The following is a 15,115-nucleotide window of genomic DNA, read 5'->3' on the forward strand; positions in this document are numbered from 1 at the left end:
CCTATCCCTTCAGAGCAAAACACAGTTTGAGAAATTTTATGTTAAAATAAATAAACGAAATATATATAAAAAAAAGATTTTACCTAGGTAGAAATACTGGTAACCCTGCAGTCTCAGCTAATATTTCTTCTGAAACAGTGTCAACTGAAACATAAGATTCAAGGTATTGAGACCATCTTTCTGTCTCGCAAGGATCAGGAATGCTTTCATCACATTCATCCTTTTCAATCAATTGAATGGTGAGGGTCAGGTGTTTCTTATGCTAAAAACAAATATATCAAGGCTAAATTAAATAATTGATTTTAAAAGTAAATTAAACATAACATATTCATTGTATTTCGAAACATAAAATTTTGTTTATGAAAACTTATTACATTGAAAAATCATAGTTAAATTTATTGAAAAATCCTTAAAGCTTCAACAAATGGTATCATTTTAATCAATGACAAATTTTTACTACTTAAAATAAAGCAAAGAGATTTAAAGTTTGGTTTGAAAAATTATCCTCTAATTTGCTGTGAAATAAATATTGAAATGGAATAAAGAATAATTAATGCCAAATTTTTACTATTTAAAATAAAGCAAAGAGATTTAAAGTTTGGTTTGAAAAATTATCCTCTAATTTGCTGTGAAATAAACATTGAAATGGAATAAAGAATAATTAATTTCCTGAGAATACGAGGTTTTACAAAGTAATTTTAAGAACAAATATTTTTTCTAAAAGGGAATGGCTGTCTTGTAAAGATATTTTACTAAAGAAATTAGCACATAAATTTTTTCAGTTTCATTACAGTTGATTCTTTTTGATTCTAACATAGAAAATTCAAAATATTGGGTAATTCAAAGTAGTGTTAATTCCCTTGAACTTTGTTTCTAACCGCTTCCCTGATTATCCCGAGTTAACTCGGGTATGTATATCTCTCAAATATTCATTATCATGAGTTAACTCGGGTATGTATATCTCTCAAATATTCATTATCATGAGTTAACTCGGGTATGTATATCTCTCAAATATTCATTATCATGAGTTAACTCGGGTATGTATATCTCTCAAATATTCATTATCATGAGTTAACTCGGGTATGTATATCTCTCAAATATTTATTATACCGAGTTAAACCGGGTATGTATATCTTGCAAATATTTATTATCCTGAGTAAACTCGGGCATAGCAGAATTCATCAATACTTTTAGTTTTATCACATTTTTTTTTTGGCCAGAAGGAAAACAAAAAATAATAATAATCTGCTTTGACTGGAAGTTTGCCAACATTTGTTTGGGAGTTTTGTTATTTGTGGGACTGAAGAAGTGTTTTGGACAATTGTATATATAATGTTTGATGAATTTACATAGAAAAAAAAGTAAAAAAATGGCGCTTGTGAGCGAAAGTAAGGCAGATAATAGTTTAGATTATGAAGATGTGAACATATACAAAGACTAATATTTAACTTTTTTTCATTTGCCTGTGATAGTTTGGGATAATAAACTGATGATAAATTAAATATTTTTTACGCATAAAAAATTTTAAATTTCAACTTAGAACTTGTGTATTATGTTTTGTTTCAGTTCCTTGCATTTATTAATAAAAAAAAATGTTGATATTCTGCATCTTTTTTTGAAAAAATTTGGTAACGGAAGAGGTTAGGACTAATGTTAAAATTTCCTACATATTTAGAATATGATATATATATATATTTTAACCATTTGGTTAATTCGAAATTGAACTAAGCAAAAATCAAAACATTTAACCAATTTCTTAAGTTCTTTTCCCTATGCAACTGTCAACAATCTTATTTAATCAAAAGAAGAAGAAAAACTAGTATTAATCTGCTAAATGCCAGTAGAATGGTTAGCAAAGCATGGAAAGAAGTGATTTGCAGCATAATTGATAATTGTTTCTGCTAAGTAAATTTTATTTTTAAAGATATCTTTGAACCAAAGATCTCTCGGTTTCCAAGGAATTAGATCAACATTTATTTAAAATATAGCAAGAAGTTTCTTCCGTAATTGATTATGATGAAATTCCAGGTTAGAACATAGATGATCCAATAGGTGTCCTTTCTGAAGCCATAAAAATGATTAATAATCTAAAAAAGTTTGTGGAAACTCAAACAAACTTTAAAAATAACTTATTTAGTGCTATTGATGATATTGAACATTTTGTTAATAATGTAAAATTGAATCAACTGAAATCGTTATTATGGAATATTTTAAGTGAATCCATTAAGATTAATGCGCAAGTAAATTATGTGTTAAATTTCCAATCTTTCCACTATTTAATAAAATTTATTATAAATATACAATTTGTAGGTCATCATTAAAATTTAAGAAGATTTTAAGGTAATTTTATTATTTTTTTAATCAGTTCTTATTTTCGATTTTTGGAAAATTTGAATGACGTTAATTGGAACTCTTTCCTCTACCCTACTGAGTTTAAATTAAAAAGAAATCTATTGTGCTTCTGTATTTTCTTTCTTTCTTCTGTTTTTCTTCACTTATTTACAGCTACTGATTTGAATTCGACAGCCATATGGCATTATTTTAATGAAATCCCTAAGTCAATTTTAAAGAGACATAAAAAAAGCTAAGGTGATATTAGCTTCTTTAATAAATTAATAAGAAGAGGAGCAAGATGAACCGTTATAGAATGTAACAAAAATAACTAGATAATAAAAACTGCAGTAAAACAATGCATTTTAAATATTTTTAAGAATACTTTTAAATATCATTTGTCAAACATCAATATCAAAAGTACTAACACATACCCATACAACTTGAAAACAATTTTCGTCACATAATTCAGCTTCCACTTTCTTTAAGTAATCAGATCCCATGTGAGATTGTTCAAGCAGTGATATGTAAGGAGATTCAGATATGTTTTTCATGTGCGTAAAGAACAATGATGTACACACTTTACAAAGTTCGTCACTTACCACAAGCTGCAGCTGAAATTGCATAAATAACATTACAGGAAAACTTTTCTGATCAATTGAAGCTAAACATTAATTTTTTTTACAGAACTTTTAAAGTAAGGTTCAAAAATAATGAGAAGACATACAACAGCATTAATGCAAAGATATTGAAAAATGCTATTAGTACTTAGAACTAAAGAAACAAGAAATGAAGAGTAAAAAAATTACATTTAGAGTTCATAGGTAGAAAAACAATTCCCAAAAATATGCTGTTATTGCTCATTTGTAAGTACTAGTCAGTAAAATATTAAGCAGAGTAAAATCAATTAACAAAGTTTAAATTAAGAAAATTATACAATGAGCTAAGGCGAAACTAAGCATTTTATTTCATTTTTACATGAATTTAAATGTTTTTTTTCTCTATATGCAGTATTTAGTATTCTAGTTTTATTATTCTACTCTTTTATTTAATATGCTTGCATTTTTTACATGCATTTGCTAACATAAAATTCAGAAATAATCCTTTTTTCTGAATGCATACACAATGTACCCGAATAATTTTTGATTTAATGATCGGTTCTTCACCTTCTAGCACTCAATCCTATTTATTCAAGGGAGTTGCTTAACATATCGTTTTAAATATAAAATACCTTTTTAAATATATGAATGTTAAAAAAGTCATATGCTTAAAATTCGATTTATCAGGAAATATTTAATAGATTTTGCTAAAATTTTTTATTTTGACTTTTACATTCTATAAAATCATGTAAAAAATAGTATTGTTTGACTATTAATAGATAAAATAAGAAAAAATAATCAATATTTACTAAAAGTTATTTTTTGCATAAAATTATTCTTGGATGGCCTTTATAATAAAGTGCAAAAATTTTTTCTATTTGCGTTAAAAGTTCTCGAAATATGGCGAAATACACAAAAAGTAAAATTAAAACATTAAGTGGTATAAGCTTTGGGAATGCTCTCTTGAGCAAACTATTAGGACTATATTTCCAAGACTGTGTCTACCTCTATATTTTAGGGATCAAAAATCAGAAACTGCCAATTAAAAGGTATGTTTATACAAAGAGAGCACTTTTTTATGGCTGATTTCTTAACTTAAAATATCGTTTGCACTGATTAATTAGCATATTTGCAGTCACCTCTCCTAACTCAAACCATTAAGAATGAGTCCTAGAACGTGCAGATTCGATCATTAGATCGAGAGTTATTCAGGGTGGTTTATTTTTTTGTGCACTATACACAGTAAAGGAACAATTTTGACAAAATAACTTTTTCCTTTACTACACACCTAATTTGGAAACATTTCTTTTATTAGAAGGTAGAAGAGTAAATAAAAATAATTGTGCAAGAAAGAAAGAGTAATGAATTTCAATTTTTTTTCCGGATACATTTTTCAAATTGCACTAAAAAATCCTATATCTCTTTCTTCAGAAAATTTAAAATTTCTTCGATCCTTTGTGGGTTTTCCAGAAGTCTGAACGATTCCTTTACTTTTCAAATTATTTAGATAGCTTGATCCTATTAAATTAAATGTTCAAATTTATAACAAATTTTGTTGCTAGTTATATTTAAATACATACGGTTTCAATTTAAAGTATATTTTATATATATATCAAAAATAATTCAAACTAAATCAATAATAAAACCACATTCTTTAATACAGAGTCATTATTTTAAGACGTCCGCATTTAAACATATAACAATTGTTTCATTAATATTTAGAAGGAACAATGAAGTACAAAACTACACATTTCCTTCTTTAAAAAGAAATTATAGCTCATATGTCACATCACTATTCATAATGGAATTAAAATAAAATTATAATTTTATCATAGTTACTTGTCTGACAATGCAATTAATGAGCTTATCCATGGTGAAGCTCACAAAACAATGAATTCCAAAAAGTGATCGAGCCTCCTCTTCAAATTCAGCATAATCAATAGAACCACTTAATAATTGACTTAACATCCTAATCAATTCTGAGTAAGCTGGCTTCATTTTAGACTCTTGATGGGGTAAAAGATATAAATACAAAAATTTATTACTACTAAACAAACATAGTATTTTTAGAATATTTCACATCATTGATTAAACCCAAAAAATAAACAATTTTCTTTTCATTCAATAAACAAGTATTTTAGCAGTTCTTTGAATCACAAAATGCTTATATACTGTAATCAAACATAAATTTTAACTTTCCTCTGTACTGAATACTCTGAAATTTTCTCTGTTTACACTCTGAAATTTTCCTTTCTTATCATTCTCATTAAATAGTCATTTAAACTAAGAAAATGATTTATTTCAGCACAATATACAATAAGAGCCTAGAATATCTGAACGGCAATTTACTGGATTGTCCAATTATCTGAATCGTTTAAGAACCACATGTTTTTCCTACATTTTTCAAAAAATAATAATAATAAATAAATAAATAAAACAATAAATAAATAAATTAGAATGCTCATTTTCTGAAAGAGGTAAAAAAATGGCTTCTTTTGTTCCTTGGTCACTTTAAATAGAGCCTCACGTCCTTTACGTCCAGTTTCAATAAAGGGTGGCAAATCAGGAAACAGTTTTCTAATAAATTTTTTTTTAAAATTAAAACGTTTAAACACACCATCTGTAATATGCCATAACAAGCACTACTAGAATCGTCAATCATAAGTTTGGAAAAAGTGTGAAGGGAAGTTACTGACAAACATTCGCATAACTGTTCCTTACAGATGTCCAATTATTCGAATTTTTCATTATTCAGATCGGCTTTGATCCCAATTGGTCCACGTAATCAGTACTCTATTGTATTGTGCTTTACACATTCGAAAGAAACATGCTGACTATTTCTATACACACATTTTAGTAACATAAAAATGTTAAAAACCACGTTTTTAAATTATGTCAAAGTAAGGGGTGTAACAAAATCATAAATAGCAAGAGAATTTATTTCTTATCTTTGCAAGTGTTTTCCTTCTATGGCTTTTATAAAAAAAAGTACATTAATATAAAAGTTTCTCCTCTTTAAACATTTTTTCTAGAAATTTGTGAAAAGTTTACGTTAGGGAATTTTTTTAAACATGGTAATTTTTAATTTAAGAAATTCAAATAATCATGGATTTACTTTGTACCATGCAGCAACACTGTGAAAATGAATAATGAATTAGCATTTATAGATACAAACTTAGTTTGTATCTTTCAATAAATTATAATTACGCTGCAATTCTAAGAAATTGGTGTGAATATTTTTTGCAAAATATTCTCACAGCACAGTTTGAAATCATCTTTACAAACTTTAAGATAAAATAATATATAATTAAGCTGTAAATTAATACAAATAGTTTAGCTAATTTTAGTTAGTACAGAAGATCACTTTAATATTTTAAGCTTTGTCACAGTAAAACTTTCCTTTGGTTTCAGCCAATCACATTATAATACTCTGATTGGTGATTCTTTGAAATAAAATGTTTTGTTAGGATGAACTTTCTTGATATATTTTTAACCAAATTTAGTGCCTATCTACGGATGTGTTTGAGTAAGTCTAGTTTAATTATAAACACATTGTATAATACCTAATATAACATAACATTTACCTAATATTAAATACCTAATATATACCAAATAATTGCAGTTTTTGTGAAAAATTGTAGCTGTAAGCATTTCTGCACAAGTTAACCGAAAGTTAAATCGAATTTAGTTTTAAAGAAATGCCTAATTTTAAAAGTAAAATTATGTTATTTAAATTTAGTTTATGTTTTTAAATTTTAAAAATATTACTATTGTTTTGTTTTGTCAATAAATAAAAAAAAGCAAAAACATTTAAATTTTAGGAAATAAATTGGAAAGAAAAATTGGAACTTATTATCATACCATGCTTTAGTTTTTCATCATTATCTCCTTGTCTAAGTTCATCATCCTTTTTCAAACTTTCATATAGAAGTCGAGATAATCTTTCACACAAAATATGAAATTGTCGAAAAAAGACAAACCATGTTTTGCTGACAAAAAACAAACTATATGGAGCATTCTAAAATGAGAACAAAATTATAATTTAGATTGATATTTGTATTAACCATAAAAAAGTGTCACACATCTGAAGGTGCAATTTTAAAAAATTAAATTTAATTTGACCCAATTTGTAGTCAGTCTAGTCAAAAGAGTCAGATTACAAAAAAAAAGATATTGTGATTATAATCATAAAAAGTTTTGCTATAAAACTGCAATTTAAGAAAATTATAGAGAACAGCAAAATTTTGATATAAATTTTAATGCAAACCCAAGTTTGTCTAATTGATATTAAAATTTTTGTATTAAACTAATATGAAACTAGATAAAAACTATTTCTTCTGCAAGCAATAAAAAAATATTAGTTTTATTTAGTTTTTTTCTACTAAAAAAGGTCAAAGCATCTGATACGATTCTATAAATATCATGTATATACATTTAATCATGCAAAAGCAAATTTATATTTTTAATAAGAATGATAAACTAATGTGGTAATCTAACATTTATGTAGTGAAGAGAATGTTTCATTTCAAAATTTAATTAGTTTATCAAATTTTAAGCATAACAAGAATAAAGCCTGGCATTTAAAGTGTAACATTTTCAATACCTTTACAAATATATTAATACCTTAACAATTGGTAGTAGAGATTCTCTTTTGTCAAATACATCAATCTCTTCAATCGAGCTACTACTTTTTTCTGATGCATCAGACAATTCATTTTCATCAACAGAATTTGATCCTTCTTGATCACTCAACACTTCTTTAATGCCTGTTCCATTTTCAGAAGAAGAAGTATTTCCACTTCTTTCTTCATTGGGTTGATCAACTTCCATTTTATCATCACATTCTACAACGAAACACAATTATGTTATGTAGAAACTATGTTTCTGTAGGTTAAATAAAGAAAAAATAAAAAAATTAAACCTATAAGCTAAACAACTGAGTTCAGGCTATTTAAATTTAAATATTTTTTTAGATCCATGAAAAATAATTTTTTTATGTGTTCACATGACAACAAATTTAAACTATAGATAAATATGCATTTTTCCTTTATTTTTCAGATTAATTGAATAGATTCCTTTTCACCCCACCATTAATTACACTGTTACACACCTCTTTTCACGCGTGTCTTACCTGGAGTTTTACTATGAGCATCTACATGTCTTTGTATGCCACTGAAAATAAGTATACATTTAACACAGTCAGCAACAAAATAGTTTTGAAGTGTTACATTTTGGAAAATATCAACAAAAACACTCAGAAGTTTATATCACCAAATAATACAATAAAATTCTCTTAGACATTCTTTTATGTTATAAGATATGGATATTGTGTGTAAAAGAGAGTCTTCCAAATTTAATTATTTGTGACAGTGTCATAAGAGAAAAAGAAGATAATGGAGGAAATGAAGGTATCAATATTTTACCTGCGACACTTTCATTGTCTGTAGCATTATCTTCTTCCTTTTTAGAAGTATTAGGAACTCCAAAGAAATCAGGAATAAAACTTCTGATAAGATATTCTATCCGACTTCGATCATTTCGGTATACACCTGAAGAAATAAATAAGAGTGACATCACGAAATATTTGATTAGTTGATTTTTATTTAAGGAATTGCATTTACCATATTTGCAGCATTAAAATTCTAATTACATCGTACTTTTAAGTATTTAAAAGTACAGTAACTTCCGGTAGATAGGCGATGGCCTATCTCTGACTGTCACGATGTGTGGCCTATGTGCTGATACGGCCTATTAGAAGAATTTATTTACCCCACAGCGTGATAATTTTGAAATCACAATGGGTGTATTTAAAAAAAGATTTTTTACAGAAAATTGTCCGAAATTATGTGCCTATTTCGCATTGTTTGCTCTGAAAACGTTTCCCCCCCTTCTTATGTCTTATTTTTTATATTGAAATATAGGGTAGTAAAATTAGTTCTTGATTAACGAAAAGCCGCCTGACATCATCACTAAATTGGGTAACAAATTCCGCCTTGTAACTTAAGAATAAACTAGTATGCTATATTTTTTACACTCTTCTCTTCATCTATAAGTTTCTTATAAATATTTTACTTTTAAATTTTCACAAACCTAGAAGATAAAATCTTTTTATTCTATGCATTGATCCCATTTTTATAGATACTTTTAGTTAAAATTCTTTTTCATTTATTTTTCAGCGCTAATTAAGAATTTCAGCCCAAATATGATTTATATCCATTACAGGATTTTATACGCTTTTTTTTACTCATGTCCCTTTTTACGCTACGCTATGCATATTAAACTAATATACTACAAAATTATTATTTTATCAACACAAATTCAGATTTTACAATGTTCATCTCTAATGCTGCAATAAAAATATGTGAAATTTTAAAATTTCATGAATTTTTCATGGAATAATAGTAGTTTAATATATATATATATATATATATATATATATATATATATATATATATATATATATATATATATATATATATATATATATATATATATATTGTTAAAATAGAGAAAGTTTGATTCATAATTTAGTAAAGTTATGAAATAGGAAATATTGGATATAAGTTAAATTTTGTGGGAAAATGTGATTTGAAAAAATTTCGTGACTTGGGGCTGCAACTCAGTAGTTAAAAAACATATAGTTAAACCAATATTTACAAGGGTCTAAGGAATCCAGAAAAATGAATATCACAATAATTTTTCAGTTTAATAGGTTATAAAAGCAATCAGTAATCGGATATCAACTAAATGGTAATGCTTAAAGCATTAAAATTTATAGTTAAAAAGCCCATACCTTAATTTAAAATTTGTCTTTTAACATGTTTTTAAATCAGGGTTCCCACTCTTTTAACAAAGCAAAAACTCTTCTTCTTTCAAATCCCCATTTCAAGCCTAGCTAGACAAGGTCCATGAGATTGTTCACCTTCAAAAAGTCTAAAACAAGTAAGGGTCTTTCAATAAGGTGTTGTTTTAAAAGACCGAGGCAGTCCAGTAGATGTTCAGGGGATGCCTGGGCAGAAGAGCACTCGGTACAGAGGGCAAAGCACTTTTCTCCTCCAGAGTACCTCAGTGATTTCAGGTGTCCACAGCGGAGACGTGTGATGGCGGTTTGAGACTGACGGTCTTTGTCAGCTGTCAAACAGCTACCTGGTCTGGTACCCTGGTACCAATTGTGACTGGGTGGAGTGAGCCATGCTGATTTATTTTTGGCTTTAGCAATGGAGAAGAGCTCTGAGGAGGTAAGAGACACTAGAGCGCAGTGGCCTCAGCTGCACCTGCTTTGGCAAGACTATCTGCCATTTCATTGCCTGATACATCTACGTGTGAGGGTATCTATTGTACATGAATTCGACAATATTTGGAGAGGTGTAAAAGTTTACAAAGGATGTTCGTGCTAGTATTGTCCCTCACTCTGTGCCAGCTAGCCAAGTGCTAAACAGCGCTTCTACTGTCGGTAAGGATCCAAATCTCTTTCGGAATTGAAAGAGACAGTATTGGGGCAAGTCCATCATTGATGGCAATAAGCTTGCTCCTAAAAACGGAACAGTGGTCGGGATTCCTTTTCTGGATCTTAATTTCGCTCATCTGAGATTTGATGAAGATCCCACTCCCGGTGTGATTGTTTTCGTCCTTGCTTCCACCCGTATATACTTGAACAGCCTCCGTTGGGATAGTGTAGATTCTCTCAAGTGCTGCTTGTCTAAGAACTGCAGGGTAAGCAAAAACTAAGCACTTTTAAGGACTTTTTTTTTGAAAAAATTAAAGACTTTTTTGAAAAATTAAGGGCCTTAAAAATAGTATGATTGTTTATCATCGAATATACACATGTAAATCAGTGACAGTGGCAATTATTTACCTTTCTTTAAAAAAAAAATCAATCTATAAAAAAATTATAAAAAACAATTTAATTATAGTGTAAGTACTGATATAACTCTACTAATTAACAGGGTTCACCAAAGTAGATCAGGCAACTTTTGCCCACCCGGGTTGGGTTTTTTAAAAAAGTATTTTCAGAATGTTAAGGGTTAATGACATCTATGAAACTAATCCGTATTCCATTTTTAATGAATTCATTGAAATTAAATTGTAAAATTAAAGAGCAGAAATTAAGATTCACACTTTTTTCCATATACTATTAAAAAAAAAAGAGTAAATAAAGAAATTTGGAAAAAACATAGAAAAAATTATAAGAACAAGTTTTTATATTTCACTGCATCATATATTTAGATGGAGGCAATTTTGCTAAATATTCAGTTATGCCAAAAAAATTCTTTCTTTTCCATTAATAGAATGTTACATGGGTATATATTAAAATATATAATACTAAAAAGTTCAATTAGAGTTACGCATGAAAGCAGTTATCTTAACTATGTCATGTTAAATTAAGTCCTATTTCAAATAAATACTGGCCCTGCTAATATCTAAGCACCTTAAATCATTTCACTATTTTTCCATTAGAATTAATTTAATGTTTTTTAAAACTCATTGCAATAAATATTTTTATAAAAATTTATATAGAATAAAAATACACTTATGCTTGAGAAGATTTATAATTTTTAAACCGATAGGTTTTTTTATATTAGTTCTGGCTGGAATATATAAATAAAAGGGTCAAAAATGATTTTTCAAAGTTATCACCATATTCCTATGGCCAGAAAATTGGTAAGGTAATTAACAAATACTGATAAATTATTTATTTTTTCATCATTTACAGATATTTATTTGTGATATTTCTTTATCCTCTATCATTCTTAATATTATTCTCTACTATTATTATGATTTGATGTTTTATTTTTATCCCAAATTAACAGTATAAAACTGAAAGTGGTATTAAGTTATCCGGTAATATCATTTTATCAGGAAATGTTAGTGAAAAAATATTGAAAACAGTATGTCACTTAACCATTTTAAAATTATTGCTAAACAGCAAATATTTTATTTTTATTTTTATCATGAGCTTTACATAAAATTATTTACAGTCAAACCTGTTTTTAAGAATTAACTTTACATAATATTACTAAACAATCTAGCAAGAAACATGCACTAATTTTAAAGGAATCAAAAATTGTATAGAATTCTTTTTTTTAAAAAGTACATTAAGTTGCAATATTAATTGAACAAAAATATTATTAAAATCTAAGTTTAAATTTTAATCTAATAGACATTATTACCAAAAAGTTTGGGATCTTTTAATTGAGTAGCTTTAAATTTTTATCTAAAAATCTGCTTAATTTTAGTTATGGATTCTAGTTCAAACATATTTGCTGATACTTCTTATCTTAGGGTTTTACTTTGTTCCCATAAGCACATCCGCTACCAGTAGAACCGAATTTCTTGAACTATGTTGATTTCACCGGTTAATGGTCCTCTACTTAGAACTAACTGTCCCCCACACAAAAAATTACATGATCTCTTCCATGTGCAGTATCCCCTTAGTCCACACTCTATTCTTTTATTTTTGAATGCTTCACTCTCCTCATACAGTATCATTCTAGGCAAAAGGAAGAATATATTAATGAAAGAACAAGCTTTCTTGCCTGTAGCTCCCCCCCCCCACACACACATTCTTTCTAGTCTCTCTAAAATGCTCTACTCTGGAGGTATGGTTACATAACTACTTTTGTAAAATAACTACTTTTTGCTTTAAATATTTTTGTAAGACTAAAAAATTGTTCATGTCAACTACAGTGATGCTGAAAAAATAAGCACCTTTAGAAACCTTGTACCGAAATTTAGTACTTTTAAAAGCCCTTATATTCCAAAATAAAAATTAAGCTGTTTTTAAGGACTGTGGGAACCCTACAAATGTATGTTTCATTATAAATTGAATCATAAGTAAACGTAATAAGGAGTAAAAGCAAAAACATACCAGGTAATTTTTTCAAATATTGGCCCATAAGATTAAGAGCATCAGAAAGTACAGTCAAGTCTTTGAATTCTAACAGAAAGTGAGGAGCACTGGAGTCAAAACCATCATTTTCTTTTTTCTAAAAGAAAATAACAATTCTAACAAATGCAGGGTTCATACAAAGATCAGAAGAAGAAATCCAAGGAGTATCTAAGGAGTCCAAAATTTTAAGGACTTATCAAAAATTTAAAAACTTTGTGTAAAAGATAATTTTTTTTAAAAATTAAAAAGCAGTTATTATAAGGAACTTGCAAAAATGTATATTTTGAATTTAATTTCTATCCCTTTTGAAATAAATTTTGACTTTGTCAAACTTCAAGAAAAATAAATTAAGTTATCACTTTGACACATAAATACATTCTCCAATTTCAAATATTTTAATAAATCTTGTTAAAGTACAGATGTTAAGGATTGACATAAAAACCTACCAATCTTATATTTTTAAATTTGAATACATAAGAAAATCGAAGGCATTTTATACCAACAAAAAAAAATCACAGCAAATTAATTAACTTTGCTTGTAACATGTAAAATCATTTGCTATTATTTTTCTTCTTCTAACTCTTGCAATTCAATTTTTATTCTTTTAAAAGTTTTCTTAAACTGTTAGATTTTGACAGCTAAATCATATCCAGTGGTGTAAGTGGCTAAACATGGCTTTGGAGTAACAAAAAAGTAATTTTGGAGCAGCAAAACGAAGATTTGGAACATATGTAATAAAAAAAATTAAAACAAGAATTTTCAATTTTGTTCATTAATAAAATCTCTTATTTTTTTTATTTTTATGAAGGTCCCTGCATTAAAAAATTAAGTTTCTATTTGGTATCTTCCAATGCTGTTAAATATTTTGCTATCCTCGACTTTTCCTCAGATAAGAGGATTTGTTCGCTTTCTATAACATGTCTTTATTATTTAACCCATCTTTAATATTTTTTTCAGCTGTGGCTAAGAGATCCTGAGAAGCCTTCAACTTTTTTTTTGCAAATCAATTTCAGCAGCTTTCAATCTGCTTTCCTCAGTTTTAGTGTTTTCACATTCTTTTCACTTTCTTTTTTCTCAATCTCTAATCGAGCAGAATAATTTTTAAATGCTGCACGAGCCACTGTAATCATATCTTTGTCAACTTTAAAGTTATTTAAACCCCCTATTTTGTTGATATGTGACACAGCTTGTCTCAAACCATTAATACTATGTGAATTTAAACTTGCCCTACTGTTAAGTAGCTTTTTGTTCACACTAAAACTTCTTTCAACATCGGCATTCCCATGTGGTATGCACAAAAGAGATTTAAAAAGCTTTGCTAAAAGCTTTCCTAAATACATAAAAAAAAATTTCTGAAGATAAGGATGTCATCACATTTGTGGTATCTAGTCCAACATCTATTAAATTTGAATTTTGTCAAATATCTGTGTTTTCTACATACAATGATTTTAAGTCCTTTCCTGACAAACTAAGAAAAGCAGAACTCTTTAAAAAACGCCCTAACAATGCCTTAACTAGAGACACCATTTCATCATACAGCAAGTGAATCAATGGTGTCTCAGTTTGGAAAAGACCTAAAAATTAATTTAATATAGCCAAAATATTTCTTTAAAAAAAAAAGGAAAAAAAAGAGATTTTGGCAAAAGCAATTTAAATAAATTCGTGGCTCATACTATTTTCCAAATTAATAATTACTTTATTTAATTCTGCAAAAGGTAATTCAAGACTAATTAATTTAACTATTATTTAAGGTTATCGAGTGTATTTTCCTTTAAAATTTTAATAAATGTTATTGGTAATAGCATATTCAACAAAACATTAACAAGATTAATATTGATCATACTGAATTCATAAAAATATGTAAAGAATTAAGCAAATTAAGAAAACTTCAATAAATTTTTATTACAAATGTAAATTAGTGAATGGCCCCTAAAAATTTTTTATTAAAATTGGTTACCTAGTACAGTATTTCATTAATGAAAAGATTAAAAAAAATTAAATAATTTTTAAATGCAAATTCAATGAGCATTAAAGCTAAAAAAACTTGTCAGAAGTAAATTATTATATTGTCCCTACACTCATAATATTTCACAAATCTGTGATAATTAAAATTTCTGTATATCAATTGTTTTAAATCATTAAGAGATGAATTAAAGTATTTTTGAATGACAAATCTGAAAAACATAAGATTTTTTGCTGCATTTAAAATATTGAAAGCCCCTCTCTTCATGCTTGCCTCTAAATATTATTAAGTTTTTTCCTTGAACAAATTAAGAGCACCGAAAATTTTGAAAGT

General features: G+C 27.4%; 1 protein-coding gene across 1 annotated transcript in view; it reads right to left on the reverse strand.

Moving 5' to 3' along the window:
* The window catches only part of LOC107436511 (paired amphipathic helix protein Sin3b), a 42,736-nt gene that overhangs the window by 6,512 nt on the left and 21,109 nt on the right, over positions 1–15,115 (reverse strand). The window contains exons 17-23 of the mRNA XM_043050337.2: positions 12,799–12,916; positions 8,354–8,479; positions 7,554–7,774; positions 6,792–6,948; positions 4,770–4,936; positions 2,766–2,945; positions 84–262 (exon numbers count right to left, since the gene is read on the reverse strand). Of these exons, the coding sequence (XP_042906271.1) occupies positions 84–262; positions 2,766–2,945; positions 4,770–4,936; positions 6,792–6,948; positions 7,554–7,774; positions 8,354–8,479; positions 12,799–12,916 (1,148 nt within the window). The remainder of the gene's footprint in view (positions 1–83; positions 263–2,765; positions 2,946–4,769; positions 4,937–6,791; positions 6,949–7,553; positions 7,775–8,353; positions 8,480–12,798; positions 12,917–15,115) is intronic.

Source organism: Parasteatoda tepidariorum, chromosome 9 (genome assembly GCF_982258835.1).
Source record: "Parasteatoda tepidariorum strain Cologne lab strain chromosome 9, Ptep-v5.0, whole genome shotgun sequence".
Lineage (NCBI taxonomy): Eukaryota > Metazoa > Arthropoda > Arachnida > Araneae > Theridiidae > Parasteatoda > Parasteatoda tepidariorum.